General features: G+C 45.8%; 1 protein-coding gene across 1 annotated transcript in view; it reads right to left on the reverse strand.

The window, feature by feature from the left end:
- plekha7b (pleckstrin homology domain containing, family A member 7b) overlaps positions 1 to 15660 on the reverse strand; it is a gene marked incomplete at its 3' end in the record, with an annotated part of 70940 nt that extends 55280 nt beyond the window's left edge. The window contains exons 1-3 of the mRNA XM_083697315.1: positions 15569 to 15660; positions 15383 to 15459; positions 15206 to 15263 (exon numbers count right to left, since the gene is read on the reverse strand). Coding sequence (XP_083553441.1) covers positions 15206 to 15263; positions 15383 to 15459; positions 15569 to 15651 — 218 coding nt within the window. The 5' untranslated portion in view covers positions 15652 to 15660. The remainder of the gene's footprint in view (positions 1 to 15205; positions 15264 to 15382; positions 15460 to 15568) is intronic.
- Positions 15661 to 15938: the final 278 nt, after the last annotated feature.

The following is a 15938-nucleotide window of genomic DNA, read 5'->3' on the forward strand; positions in this document are numbered from 1 at the left end:
GCCAGGCTAAAGTGGGCTGTGTTGGGGTGGCTTCCACTCCCAGTCCCCTGAAGCCCACAGGCCACTCCTTATGGATGGGGTAGTCAGTGTTTGAGAGCACAGCAGGGAGGTGACAGAGAAGGGAGCACAAGGAGGAATGATTAATAGATGACGTCCCCTTATTGCTGTGGTTGACACTGAGACCCTGACAGAATGCTAACAAGCAGCAAGTCATATTTACCTATGACGGACATTTAATCACAGAAAGCAATCATGCCATAAGTTGATGAACACTATGCCTACATCATAAAGAAATATGAAGGTAGACCTCAAACTGTTTTGCAAGTGCCTTCTCACATCAGGGAGGTAGAGGAAAAAAAGTATTACTTCCAAAACCAATGAGCCAGAGAACAAACCATTTCAACAGATTGAGAACTAAATAGTCCATGAAGACTGTATAGAGAAGGTGAGAGGAGCCAGATGTGTGTTGGTGAGGCTTGGTCCTGAGAGCAGCTGTACTGAGGCATAGAGGGGTGGGGGCTGCACCCACACAAACAAGCACATTCCAAAGAGGGGTGTCTCACTGGCTGAACACAATAACAAGGAGCAGTGTCTTCGGACATCAGCCTTCCATCTGTGCCTGCTTCCGCCTGCCTCTGCATAAACGCACTCATACACACACATGCACACACACACAAAATGAACAATTACCCATATTACACAGACCACTGACCACACAGACAGAGAACAAACAGTTCCTCTGACATCAACACAGTAGTCAGTATTAATGACAGCAGATGCTAAAGCACTATAATGGGTATCTCTCTCCCTTTCGCTCTCCCTCCCTCCCTCCCTCTCTCTCTCTCTCTCTCTCTCTCTTCTCTGGGGGTAGAGACGGCATTGCAGGGCTAAAACAAAAGGCTTAGTTAAATGCAGGTTTCATCTGTGCACCAGTCCACAATGCAGAAGTCTGCCTATAAACCCCAGCCAAAGACAGCATAGATAGGGATTTGCCAGATGTCTACTCACAACATGCGCACAAACTTCACTACCTCTGTGAGCATAGGTAGCAGCTGTTAGCGAGTACTAGCACAAAAGCCTGAGTATAGGTAGCCATAAAGTACACCTGTGCTAATCCTGCTATGCTACTAGTCCTCCAGGAGGGGTTGACATACAGACCTGTGTATCCCACGGTAGAAGGGGTGATGGGGGTGTGAGGAGGAGTAGCTCTGCTGCTGGCCCCACATGTTGGCTGTACTGGAGGTCTGTGCTCAGCAGCGCTGTAGTGTGTACTCCACTCAGCTGTAATGTTGCTAGTGCTGCTGACGTAAGCTCTCTGTTGACGCTGAGGTGTTACATTCAAAAACCTCTTCCCGCTTCTCCTCCTGGGCTGTCTCACTCAGAGACGGGGGGTAGGGCTAACGTGCTTACGCAGGCAGTGCCCATCCACACCTGATTGGACCCTCAAAAACCCAGCATCCAGCTCTGGGCTCAGGGGTGGGGGGGTGAGGGGTAGCAGAGAGTGGGAGGGGCAGTCAACTTAGAGAGTGATCCAGAGGGATGAGGATCCAGACTGGGCAGAACCAGTGCAGGGCTGCAGCCTGGGATTGTCTCTCTGGTCCCTTCCCTCTCTTCTCTCCTCTCGGTGTGCATTCCTCAGCACAGGCTGGCGTCAGAGCCCTTTCCTGTGCTGGACGCCCTCTCCGCTCCATTCACCACATGCAGACACTGCTGTCACACTCGCAGCATATACGCAGGGAAAGGGGGGGGGGATTGGCATGAAGGAGTCGCAAAAGGTGTGAAAATGGGGAAAGCGAGAGAGGGAGAGAGAGACAGAGGGAGAGAGAAAAAGAGAGAGAGCTTCCATGCCCTGAGAAATGGCAGCTGAGTGTTGGCAGTGCTCCAGCAGCCTAAGAGACTGATTACCAGCCCTGCTGCAAATGCCTCCTATCAGCTAATGAAGAGAGAGGAGGGGTCAGGGATGGGGGGAGGCAGGTTAAGGATGACTCCTGCACCACGAAAAAGAGCCTCAAGAGGAGACCTGATTCCCCTCCCCCAATCTCATCCCTGTTCCAAAGACAGCCAGGACTTGCCTCATACCCCCTGAGCCTCATCCCCTCCTGCCCTCCTCATCCATCCACACTGTCCTGTCCCCCACACCTCGTTAGCATATCCCACGAGTTGCCTACACTCATATTCCAAATGAGGGCCTCTTTAGCATTGCAGATTTTCCACCAGTCTGGCAGATTCTCCAGTCTAATCTCAACAATTATGTCATTTGTAATAATGCATTAGCCTGGCCATGCTTTAACTTCAAAGCATGCAGAGACCGAAACCAGAGGTGGAAATGGACAGAGGAAATGTTCATCACCCACATGAACCAAGCTTGCTCACTGACAGAGAATAGCTTGTTTGGAGTTGAGTTTGGAGTAGTTACAGCTACAGTACTAACATAATTCCTTTATCTGATATGTAAACACCATGTAAGCCACCCAGTAAACATCCAGTATGGCCCTGTCTTATCTGATCTTCCACATGCTTGGGGCTTGTCTCTAAGTTGGAGCCGGTGGGCAATGGCATTCATCATTTCTCATCATCACTCCCACCTCGAGTAGATGCCAAGAGGCGACCCTGCTCTGAAATGTCCTGATTTGAAGGGCATTTCATCATGAGTGCCTGAAGAGTAGAGTACAGCAGCTCCTATGGCTGTCCTTCCCCCCACACACCCCTCATCTAATCCCTCCTTCTGCTGCTTCTTTACATAATCACCACCAAGGATTTCTTTAATGGCTTCTCAAACCTCCTACACACTGATATATTACCCACACATACCTTATCTAGGAGGTACATCTGCAGATGGTTCTTCAACCACTGCTGATTAAGACTGTTCAGCAGAGAAAATGTAGTGATTCACAATGACACTCAAATATCAGACTAGCCTCCTGAAAGACAAGCTCAAAAACAATTCAACACTGTCGAGGTGTTAGCCCAGTGCACGGTGCTATCACAGTGGACAGTGAATCAAAGCACTGGGCAAGTGATACTGACCACAAAGTGAGCTACCCATGATGATCAATAGCCTACCCATGAGGCTATTGATTATTGATTTCTCAATTCAGAAAATGTGAGCATTCAATGCATAATCCTGAAGTATGGATTAGTTATGCAAGGGGTCAGTAGTGGATTCTTAGCACTAACTTTACTACTGTGCTCAGAGGCCACTGAAATAAACCCAGACCAACCCATATAGAACCCATATACTATGTACTTATAATAAATGACTACGGTATAAACTTTTAGAAATGTGCATATTTTAGCATATTGCACATTCTTGCATATCAAATATCACATTCATCGAACTACAGGTGCAAGATCCAAGTAGTATTGCTACCACAGTAGGGACAAAACCACAAGGGGCAAAACCACAGCATTATAAACATGAAAACAGCATCAATAAAACCATGGCCAAATACAGTAACAGTAACATGACACTAGATATAAGGCTGTTATTGATCTGTTGGCAAAGGCCACTTGGTGCATTGGTCATGAATTATCCCTGCGTAGAATACAGCACCTAACACATCACCTAGGCTACCTCTAGCTAATCTTACTGAAGCTGATGACGTAAATATGCACTACAAATCATAGATAGAAACAGAGCCATTCTTACAGTATGTAAAGGTTCCTCTTTCACATATTACAAACAAACTCTTACTCATGCATTTACCACCAGCCACAAGCAAATGCCGTCTCTTGTTGGTCAGCCTTCAGTTGGTTGGCCTTTAGTTGTCTGTGTGTGTTTTCCTCCAAAGTCCTCAATGTGTCACAACATTACTGCAGTTCAAAGTGAGGAGTCATTCCTCCTTACATCCAGGCTTCCTCTCTCCTTTGCTTTCTTTTCAGGCCCAGTACGAGACCAGCAGCAGTGAGTAGCCTGGTGCCGCAGAGACCAGCCCAAGGTTGGGCTGCTACACTGGAATGTGGCTGGCCACATACAGGCCCTAAATATCCTGGACTGTCCAGAGAGGGACAGTGGTCACCGATGGAGAAGAATAGCCTTAAAAGACACACAGCAACATGCACAGATTCGGTTCAGCCTTACCTGCGTTGAGCGTGGAGAAGACTAGGTGAGGCTGTAGAGGACTGGGGAGGGTGCAGAGTGCAGCGTCAGACCGGGATGATAGTTGTGCTGTTTCAGTCTCTCTCTCTCTCTCTCTCTCTCTGTCTCTCTCTGTCTCTCTCTCTCTCTCTCTCTCTGTCTCTCTCTCTCTCTCTCTGTCGTCCCGGGTAACCCCGTCAGCACCTATGCAGCTCAGTCTCTCTAGTAGTAGTCTTCCACCATTCAACCCCTATCCTGCTGTGGAGAGTGGAGGAGGACGAGGAACGGGGGGATCTGGACCCTTTTTGCCCCACTAGGAGAAGCTGTCTGTTTGTCTCTGCTCTTAAAAGCCACCCCAGTCTCTCCAATTACAGCAGCCAAGCCGTCGTCTTCACTGTGTCTCGTCAAATCAGCAGTTAAGTCATGACCTTGCTCTCCGGATGGAACCGGAACCTTCCTGTCCTGTCCTGGGCCCTAGCTCAGACAGATAGATAGTCGACAGACAGATAGACAGACAGATAGGACTGGAGGCTGAAGGAGTGTAGTGGAGATGGTTTGGAAGCACTCCCCAGACACTAGTTCTAGGAGCATTGTGTCAATATGATGGATGTTACCTGTATCCTGACTTACAAAGACATTTCTATATAATGCTGATAGCTCTAAACCAACAGCTCTGATCACAGCCCATATCCACTATTCGACAGAGAGACTGGGATTAAAGAACCTCTCTGGGCTGTCTGGTCCCATATATCCTGTTAGCACACAGAGTTATGATACTATTACACCAGGTAAAGAGCATGGCCAGGACATTGTTAAAATTAGGCTAGATATAGTCTTAATTGAATTGCTATCTAATTAAGCCATGACTTTGTCCTAGGGCGTGTTCAGTGAGGGAGTGAACATTACCCAATTATCCAAAAACGAGCTGATCTTGAATCTGGAATGGCTGATGAGAGGTCAATACAACCTTGCTGAAATATGGAGAAAAGGGCAGTGCCCCATCAACACATTTAAAATGAACCTTGTTAACCTTGAAAAATATCTTCAGGATCCAACAATGTCATTCTGTAATTTAAAATGCAGGAGAAGATCAGTGATCAAATGTTGACTGGGAATAGAAGAGGTGTCTTGATTGCCTGGACATGGTTTATTGCTCTGTGAAGGCTGGTTGTCGGGGACAACTGACCTGACTTGTGATGTGGGGAGAGGTGAGGTGAAAGTCAAGTGTGGTTAAAGATTCAACAGCATTACCTAGTGGCTGATCTGAGAACAGCATTGTTCAACCATAAACACACACGCACAGGCACACACCCGCACAGGCACACACCCGCACAGGCACACACACGCACAGGCCACCCGCACAGGCACACACCCGCACAGGCACACACACACACAGGCACACACACGCACAGGCACACGGACGCACAGGCACACACACACACAGGCACACACATGCACAGGCACACACATGCACAGGCACACACACACACACATACGCATGCACACACACACACACACACACCCACTGGCCAGAGGATGATTCATACAGACAGAGATTACTTTACTCTCCCTCCACAGATATTTCACCAGTCTTTAATGTCCTGAGGCGCTGCCATGGCCGCAGCCCTGGGCTATTTGTCCTCTGATCACTCATGTCTCAGTGAGTTAAGGAGGAGCAGAGTTATAACTGGGGGCCGGGGGAAGCTTAAGACAACTAGCCACTGCCAGCCGATAATTAGACACATAAATTGTAGGAATCAATAGAACCATTACTGTTTGATCTGCCACAACAGCCCAGAACAGCCCACTGATGTGTTACTTTAGTTAGCCATGTGTGTCTGCTGCACTAGGCTGGAGTTTTACTCATGGTGGACATTATTCTCTACACTACACTTCCAGAGCCGGAATACACGGATTGTTTTAAAATAGAATAACATAATTTCTGAACAAACACATTTATTTCCTCATTCGAAAATAATTAACTCACTCTGCTCAAGCCAGAGGATGAAAATTAGGATAATATAGATCTGCTAATGCAAACACAGCCATGCAACTTGACAGTGGATGGGTTGAGAATCCACTCAATCATGAATAAACAATTAGCTTTGCATCTTTGCACAGAAGAGCAAATTAAACTGCATCGGGCTGAGACCTCACACTCGCTCCCATGTGGTCGATGTGCTCAATAAATGCCGCAGTGAATGAAATTGCTCTGACCAGATCGGCTTTCCTTAGCGTTCACCATACAGGGTCACACTCAATAATCTGTTAATGTGAACAGCAACACCTAATCACATAGTTCACACAAGTCTGCAGGACATATTCCCACACTGGTGCAGACCATACACTTATAAAGCAGACAGTACAATCATGTGATCTCTAAAGACAAACCAGCATTCCCATATGAAAGTCCCTATAGGTTGTCTACTGGCTAGATGGGCTGGACTTGTCAAGGCCTGTCAGGGGTAGAGTTTAGCACCAGGCTTCATTGGCTCCTGCAGGGGGGATAGAAGGGATATTTTCAGGATGGATGACATCCCCAGAGTGGGATGACACACATACAGTACCAGCCATCAATGAAGGGACCCAAGTCTGCCTCAGGACACTTTGATCTACATCACCATCTTACACTCCTCATTTGAGTCAAGGCCTTAAAACATCTTAACATTATCCAGTATGAACGCATGTATGCATTTACAACTATAACTGTTCAAAGTAAACTTAAATGATGAATGATAATGAATATATCTCACATATTAATAAATTGACCTTGGAAAAAAATCAAAGAGGCAGAAGTTCAAACATTTTACAAATGTAACAAATCCTTGAAGCATGGTGAAGGGATTGTCAGCACTCCACAGAGCTCGGGTGCCAGATAGGAGAGCCAGACTCAACGCCAGGATTTCCATTTACTAAACACAAGCCTACTGGAAGCTAGTCAGGAGATTTCCTTCATGGTCTGAATATCCTAATCCCACACTTTCAAACCAAACTCATCTGCTATGGGGCACAATGACAACAAATAGTGTTTACTAGTACTACTGTATACAAGCTTTTACATAGTGTTTACTCCTCTGTATCAGTCATGTTCCTTAGACTTCAAAAGTTCTGAAATTCTCTTATTACTTTATCAAACTTTTCTCACACTTCCCTAATGGCCAATCACAGTCTCTCCTGCAGGTGAAAGGAGAGACCAGAAGAGGGACCTGTTTATTTCTGCAGTGGTTCCCGTCACAGGGGGGTTTGTGAATGAAAGAATGCGGCACAGAGGCCAGCTGTCATCTGAATCTAATCACAGCCAACACAGTGTTCCTCCTCTCGCGGAGGATTTGAAATAACTCAAAGGCACAGCGTATTTTCCTTCCGCCTCATGATAGAAAGAGTAAAAAACTACAAGTGATAAAAACACATTCCACAAATCAGACGATCCACCTCAGCTCTTTTTCACACAGCCACCATCCTTCAATGATACCTATTCATGCCACATATCCTTTGATGCTAAATCTATCATAAGAAATAAACAAATCTCATCTATTATAGTAGATTTTGGCCAGCTCGTCCTCTGAGGCGTTACCTTGTGTCCTCTGTCACGCTCTCCTCCCTGTCTTGTCTGGAGGCCTCCAGTTCAATAACCAGCACCTGTTCATGGTCAGTGTAGCATTCAGCCCCCTGACCATGGCGGAGAGGTAGGCAGCTACAACAGCAGGTGCCCATCTTGGCACTGGCATCTCCTCTGCTGTGCCCTAGCTCCAGCTCCTTCTCCTGCTCTGGCTGGCCACACTGCTCTGTCTCTTGCCGTCTGGTGGGTGACTGGACCATTCTCTATAACGTACATCATTACAGGAAGCTCATCTCCCTCCCTGGACTGGTAATGTATTAATTGCAGTCTCCGGGCCGGAGGTTAAATATCACAAGTCAGAGTGGGCCTGATGGAATGCCTATATCCCATTGCAGTACACAGCCACCCACTGTATCGGCACCTCAATCTACTCTTTGTCCTACTCTCTTTTATCCAATATGCTGTTGTACCCTCAAGCCCCCCCTGTACCAACCAACAAGACATAGTGTGTTCTTAAACTGCCATTGCCCTAATCTGTCAGGATGGAAATGACGTTGACATGACAGCTCTGTTCCTAGCACCTTAGCATCGGCTGCCTGTTCAGGCTGTTTCCCGAGTTAGAAAGAGATGGATGTCCTAACTGGAGGTCTAACAGCCATTTAGACATGACATGTGTATGACTGTTGGTTATGACAAACAGCCATAGAGTCTATGTAAACCAACCGTACATAATAAAGATGGACTAGTACATACATATCCTGTCATTTCTCTAGGAATCCTGTTAATCCCAGTATTGCCTAGCATGATGCTCAGGGCAGTGTGTCGCTAAGCTAACATATTGTATTCTCCTCTGAGAGGATAAATAAATGATTCATGCTGCAGATAGAGAGTTCTTGGAAAGCTACTAGCCCCCCTGTTCCTCTGCAGCTCTACCGCCAACAGCTTCCGCCAAAAGAAAAGGAAATCATTAAGGAGTCTTGTCACAGCAAAAGGCTCTGACACTGCCTCTGCCTCTGTACCCAACACGCTGCATAATCACTACATCTCCCAGTCTCCCAGTCATACCCAAACATCGGGGGAGAGGGGGACTAAAAGTAAGAGGCCATAAGGTTACAATTTACACAACCTGGCTTCTGTAGTATACCTCTTTAGTAAAGCAGCAATTACTCTAATGACAACAAACATTAATTTGGTAATTGCTTTGTAACAATAATGTGAGAGGTGACAAACAAAACAAGAGAGCCCCTTGTTTTGATTATGATTTAACAGTGAATGAGGATATATCACCTAATAGAATCAAGTATATTGAGGAGATGAAAACTTCAAATGTGACGTCCCTGATAGTGCTAGTGAGCTGCTATGGTGGTGTGTGGCACGGAGGTGAACAGGTTGACTGCCCGATGCAGAGAAGAGCACAGTCATTCACTGATTACCCCCGTCAGCATGAAAGGGAGTGATTACAGAGTGTTTCTGTCACAGCCTCCACTTCCATCTAGCCTGCAGTACCCTTCCTCCCCTGCTCTCGCTGGCTCTCTCTCTCTCCTGCTCCCGCTCTGTCTCTCTCTCTCTGATTACAGGAGTGGAGTCAGGTGTGCGAGAATCAGGATAACCAGCTGTTTGTCATCATCTCATTATCATTAGCCCTGCCAAAAAGACTCAGTGCAGACTTCACCACTGCCAGATCGTAGCTTCAGTTGTACTCAGCCCCTCTCTGCCTGGGCCCCCTCTCCCTAGCTCTACCTTGCTTCGACAATAAATACACACATCATTTGGGTTTTACCATCATCTGCCTATTTCTCCGTGTTCTGCATTTGGGTTCAATAGCCTGACCGTTACAGTTTCAGAAGCTTGACATGCAGGCTGAAGGGAGGTGGGAGAGAGGTGTTGGGGAGAGGGGGCAAGACAAAGAGAGGGGACAGAGCTCTGCCTCAGAATACATAATGTCAGGTGAAGGTCACGGCATTGTCTCAACAAACGGCTGAGAGAGCAGCAGGGCTATGTTTACACACGGGATCAGACAGACAGCACAGCACGAATGACCACCAGGGGTGAATTCACTAAGAATAAATTGCGAGGACAGATTGACGTTTTTTGTTTGTTGTTGGATGCTCTCTGTGACATTTTAAGAACTAATTCAAGTATTGATGCAAATAAAGTGTGAGTGCAACCACGTTAGGGTTGGGCCGGTGGAGGGTATTACTGGTAGCTTAACTCGTATAATTCCCACCACACCGTCCATACCGTTATTTCGCCATTACAAGCACAGGTGCTGACTTTTATCAAATTAATATAATGGCATATGAAACGCACAAGGCATGATCAGTGACACTATGGACGATGTTGAGCCTGGTAGCCAGATATATAGAGAAAAAAAGGATGAGTGTTCTATAACAAAGGTGACAAAGGTTAAACTTGGTAGAAATGTTGTTTTTTTTAATTACTAAGGTATTACCGGTGTAGCAGGGTATTTTGGCAGGAAAGTATACCAGTTTGAGAATTCGGATACCGGCCTAACCCTAAACCATGCCCAAACAATTTGCGCAGAGGATGAAACGAACTGCATGGAATGAACGTAGCACAGAGTTAAGGACAGAAGAAGTGTAGAAGAATGTATGTATGTAAAAGTGGCAGAGAGTATGTTCTTTAGAGAATAGCAACTATGACTACAGTCTGTCCTCTCATAGAGGCCCCAGGCTGGGGAAACAGCTAGGAGGAGGGAATACACTTCCCCAGACCACACCGACTTCCAGAAGACTGCATACCTTTAATCTCCATTTAAAGTGTTTTGCTTCAACACTTCTGAAACATCTTAAGGCTAATTAACTCATTCTGCCCTGAGCGCAGTAGTAGCAGAGAGAAGACTATACCAATTAGAAAACCAGGGGGAAGAGGGGGGCAAATAAACACAGCGGTCTCCTTAGTGATCTGAGAGAAATAATAAAAGATTTATAGAGCCATCATCTCTGTTGAAGAAAAGCAGTGGTGAATTAAGGAGAGGGAGTCTCTGTGTGTGGGTATCGTCTTTGCAGGTCTATAGTATTGTGGATATCCAACAACTTACCCCTGCCAGTGCTGCAGGATTGCAGAACCCAAATGACAATAAGAACAGTGTCCCAACAGGACTCCATTGTACCTGAATGGGATCATTTCTGCCCTGAGGGAGCTATAGAGTTGCACGTTCCCAATGCATATTGACTGCTCCAGCTATCCCATTGCTGGGGGAGAAAACTGGGAAAACCACTTTGCACTGACTCTGTGCACCTAGTTAAAACCATCAACTGAAGAAGCATTAATTTCTTTCTCAAATGAAATCTCAGTCTGAGAAGAAATGCAAGTCATGATTATAGCACTAGACCACTGAAACAGTGAAACCAGCCTTGGTACCCTCTCAGAGAGGAGACGTTCTCTAAGCCAGAGCAGTAGAGAGCTTGCCTCCAGTGCTACACTGGGGCCGAGATGTAAATGAATGTGAGTTTTACTACGGTCTTGATCGCTGTCTCAACAATCCCTCCTTTGTGCTCGGCCTCTGCTGGTTTCCACCAGCAACCCACAGCACAACCAGCAGACCGTTGTCACGGCAGCGCCATGTGGACTTGGATTCCGCTCAGCCTGTCACAGCATGCTCCACGGACAGTGGGGAGTGGAGGAGGGTGTTAGGGAACGGGGTGCCAGACAAACTCAGAGACTAAGTAACCTCCAATACACACACAGCCACCCCACATCCAAGAACTGTGGGACTTCAATCTAAAGCACCCCTATTGAGATGCAAACAACAAAAAATATCAGCTACGACAGTCATATAGCAAATATGACTGCCTTCAATGTATTTTCACTGAGGATATCAGTCATATGAACTCCCACCATTCAATGTCATGTTTGTGAGCCCTGGAGCGGTGATGAATGTAACAGCCACTGTCTCCACTCAAGGAGCTTCATTAGCTGAGTGCTGGAGGGACGAGCCAGGTGGGCTTTGCAATCGCGACCCTCCCATAATTACCTTAAAGACACACGGGACAACAGTTTAAAACCTGGCACCTTCCAAGTTTGCCGTAAATCAAATAAAGCTCTGGTGTGGAATGGTCCACTGTAAAGTATTGAACGGTGAACCATTAAGTGAAAATCATAACACCCACATCAGCAGAACTGAACGATTCCCCAATGAGAGACAGTGAAAAGGACAGACCAATCACAAGGACAAACTGAACATCTCTCACCTGCCCCTTCAAGTAATTAAAACATAAACATAATTAACATAAAGTCCTTGGTCACACTTTACACGTTTCATAACATAAACACAATGCAGTAAGGATTATATAATTCACACATTTATTGTTGTGTTATCGACTTATTATAGTCTACATGGTATGTCTGACTTAATAATAGGTGATGCCTAGTCTTACACTACAAAGTCATGCATGCACCTGGCTCATGGATCAGCCAATCACTTGTTTGTCAGTTTAATGTGTGAACAACAGAGAAGGAGTGGGACTAAGTGGAGGACTGTAGGACACCACCAGTGATCTGGCCTGTCCCTGTCCTCTGTTTGGTACTCAGAGATCTGGCCTGTCCCTGTCCTCTGTTTGGTACTCAGAGATCTGCTGTTGCCTAACCCAGCAGTGTTAAAGCAGAACAACAAAGGAACACTGAACAACATGTCCACTGCCAGAGAGCAAGACCAAAACAGGATCTTTCCATAAAGTCATTTAGGCAACAAACAGGCAATTGATTTTACAGCCCTGACATTTGGGGACGTCATATCTCAGAGCTGCATTGTTGTTCTCTTTGGGTCTGGAGACCGAGACACACAATGAACATTTCTGAAATAATTTTCCTTGCCCGTTTAAACCCACGTCTTTGGATGCCATCTTTCTGCTTCAGTCTTTTCTGAGCTCACAATTTCTACTGGGTTCTTGCGTGAGGTGCCATGCAGTATGTGTGTGTGTGTGTGTGTGTGTGTGTGTGTGTGTGTGTGTGTGTGTGTGTGTGTGTGTGTGTGTGTGTGTGTGTGTGTGTGTGTGTGTGTGCGCGCAACACATGAAGCAAGACGGTGACACTCTCAATCTCAGAGCATGATATGGTCTATAACTGGGGTTGGTATATGCAATGGTGTGGATATGAGTGTGTTGCACAAAGGTAACAACAGGTGCTGAATGAGTTATGTCTTATGCCAGACTGAAACCACATAGGGACACAGACACCGGTAGTCCGGGAGACAGAACATCTTGACTGTCTGAGCTCAGGTAAGTGGCAGTTGAACATTTGAGCCATAGAGATAGGTAAGCCTAAATTTCTATCAGTAGTTTGAGCCTTGACAGCCTTACATTCCAAGTGGAGAAATCTTGTCATACTGTATCTTACATTTGTGTGTTCTTGGCTTGACACCCACAAAACCAATAGCGCGGATTAGTGTTTGTCTGCCCCTAATGACTCCATGTGGACGTAAAGCAAAAGCCTCCACCACAATCTATCCACCCAAACAAGAATACAACCATGGGAATGCAAAGCATTGTATGGCAGGCTCTCTGTCTGGGGTAAGTGGGGCACACTAAAAGGGGCATGGCAAGGCTGAGGGCAGAGTGGCTACCAACCTGCAACTATTCATGCTGGGAAGAGTCCCTATACCCCATTCACAATGAACGACCACTGCTCAAGCCTTTGCAATGTCTACTGTTTTACAGTAGGCTTGCCAGTTGTCATTGTTAGCTTGATTTATCAGTTGAGTTTCAGCAGGGTCTGTTAGCTGCTCTGTGTCCCTATGTGTCTCACAGGGGCCCATCTGCTCTACACTGACAGCCGCAGGGCTAATTCCCAGCAAACACACGGTGTGAAAGACTGCAGAAAGAAATACCCAGCGAATGAGATTGCTCTCCACTGAGTGTCTGAGTAAACAAATAGAATACTGTAGACAGAATGGTTTAATGGGGCTGTCTCTACACACAACAGCAAAGCCTGGTTAAGTTGCCAAGAGAAAAGAGAAAGGCAGAGAATCTGCCAGGATACAGTTGGTACCTGTGTGTGGGGGGCGGGGGGTATAACCAGTTTCTCCACAGAGCAACACAGAGTGACTTTGGAAACCCTGTCCTCCTCGCTGCTTCAAGAGTGTAATCATGCTATACATCTCTGTCACCATATGGGCACGCAAGCCTCCTCTCCTGCCCCCTCCCCACACACACACACACACACACACAGATACACAGAGCTAGCTAATGGAGAGAGTAGAGGTCCTGCATATTGAAGGGTGTGAGCTGAATTTCAATAGATTTCCACCAGTCCTGCTGTGCATTTAGCTAAAGCACAACTTGAAGTCCATAGTACTCCATACCTGATTTCAGAGTCTAGGGAGGGCCTTTGATGTTGTCGGCAAGGTGAGTCGATAATGACGGGACTGTGCCCTACACTGGTTGGTGTACCCCCTGTATAGTTTATCTTTTTTTTTTTTTTTAATTGAACAAACCTTGAGGTATGTTTGTTTTAAGAACCACCCAATCACTTTTCGCTCCAATGAAAGGAGCAAGGAACGAGATGCCTTGCTGAAAAGCAAATACAAAGTATGTGAGAGCCAATCAATGGGCTCGCTCAGAAGCTGGCTTGAATGTGGACCGCTAACATGGAAGTTAATTAGAATGAGGAAAGGTGGGTTCCTAGACCATTGTGTGCAGCACTCGGTCTAGCTTGGTCTAGCTTCAGCTAGGCTACTGGGCATTGTCCTTCATATCCTAAACTGTGTGGGCAGATACCAAGAGTTAATAGACATCAACACAGCTACATACTGTATCGCTGGGTCATCAGTGTAACCTGTAACTCTGCTGTGATCTCTGCAAATTTCCCTGTGTGTGTGTTGCTCTTCCTAACTAAATTTCTAAATGCCCTGAATATGCCCTGAATAAGAAGAAAGCGAAAAATTAAGATAGGTAAACATTATGTTTCCCCAAACAATATGAGGTCAAACACAATCATATTATCAAAATAGAAATATGTCTCAGATCTAATTAGATTTTAATTTTACCTTTGAGGAGTTCTGTCAAATCAACAGGATATTTGTTTCACAAAGCTAATTTATGAAATAAGGTAATGTCAGAGGCTTAAAAGGAAAAAACTGACGCCTCTATGGTTATACCATGTGATATTATTCTCAAATAACATTATAAAGTAAAGAATATATAATCTCTCAACATTTGAGAAAACTATAGAAGACTTCCTCAAATCAGACTCAAATGGATTCAGGATATTCTAAGACATGATATAAATAGTGAGCACGTGCATTCCTATTCATCATGGATATCCGACTGAATATTTGTATCAAGTCTCCTATTATTGAGACAGTGATGTGCATCAAAATAGTAGCCCGTGTCTCTAATGCAGAATAATAGGAAACAGTGGGAATGAAAGTGATGGCTTGCAACGTCATCGTTGCAGAGCCCGCCGCAACAAGACACATTTAAAATACAGTGTGCGGTGAACACAGCACTTCGGGACAGGACCTCAATGCACCCACTATGCTGACAGCTTATGAATAAACCTGGAGTCGGAAATTCTCACATTCCATAATGCACATAAGCCGCACTCACTTGATGAAGTAGCTGGCCCCCTCGTCCGTGAAACCTTCTTCCCATCCCCTCGGTAAATCTAAAACATGAATACAATAGGCTGCATGAATCTTATATATGTTGAAGCTCTACAAAAGAATGTGCACTGCAGTCATTGGCGTAAGGTGCAGTTCTCAATGTATTAATTTGTGCGCGTACCTGATCGTATCATGTGCCCAGAATTGACAGGTTCACCAGTACGGGGATGGAGCCAAGTTGTGCAGTGAGTTTTATCACTGAAAGAAAGACACCTGTTACTTGACGAGGAAAAACGTGAATAAAAGCGAACATTTAATTCGTTTGAACAGTTCAACATAAATGTAAAGGTGCATAGTGAATGCTCACTTGATGAAGAAGACCCTGCCATCTCTACAGACTCCGTAAGACCAGTGGTCAGGTAGAGTGTCCCGCCCGAGCGATGCCGCCATGATCCCGGTTTCTCGTTCAAGCTATTGCATTCTCCTCTCCGCAGAGTTTTCAGGGAATCCGATAGAGTCCAATGATCACCGCTAGGGCTGCAGACTTTTAAAGGGGAAGACCAAACTTGTAGAAAGTGCCATAGCGTGCCTTTGTCCTACTTTCTAAGCCGACGAAAAAGGAGGGGGGGGGGGGGGGGGGGGGGGGGGGGGGTTTACCAAAGCGTGTAGAGATATTATATGCGATATTATAATCATGCGCAGTATTGTTATGCAGCACAATTGCGGTGTAACTATAG

The sequence above is a fragment of the Argentina silus genome (assembly GCF_951799395.1).
Source record: "Argentina silus genome assembly, chromosome: 2".
NCBI lineage: Eukaryota > Metazoa > Chordata > Actinopteri > Argentiniformes > Argentinidae > Argentina > Argentina silus.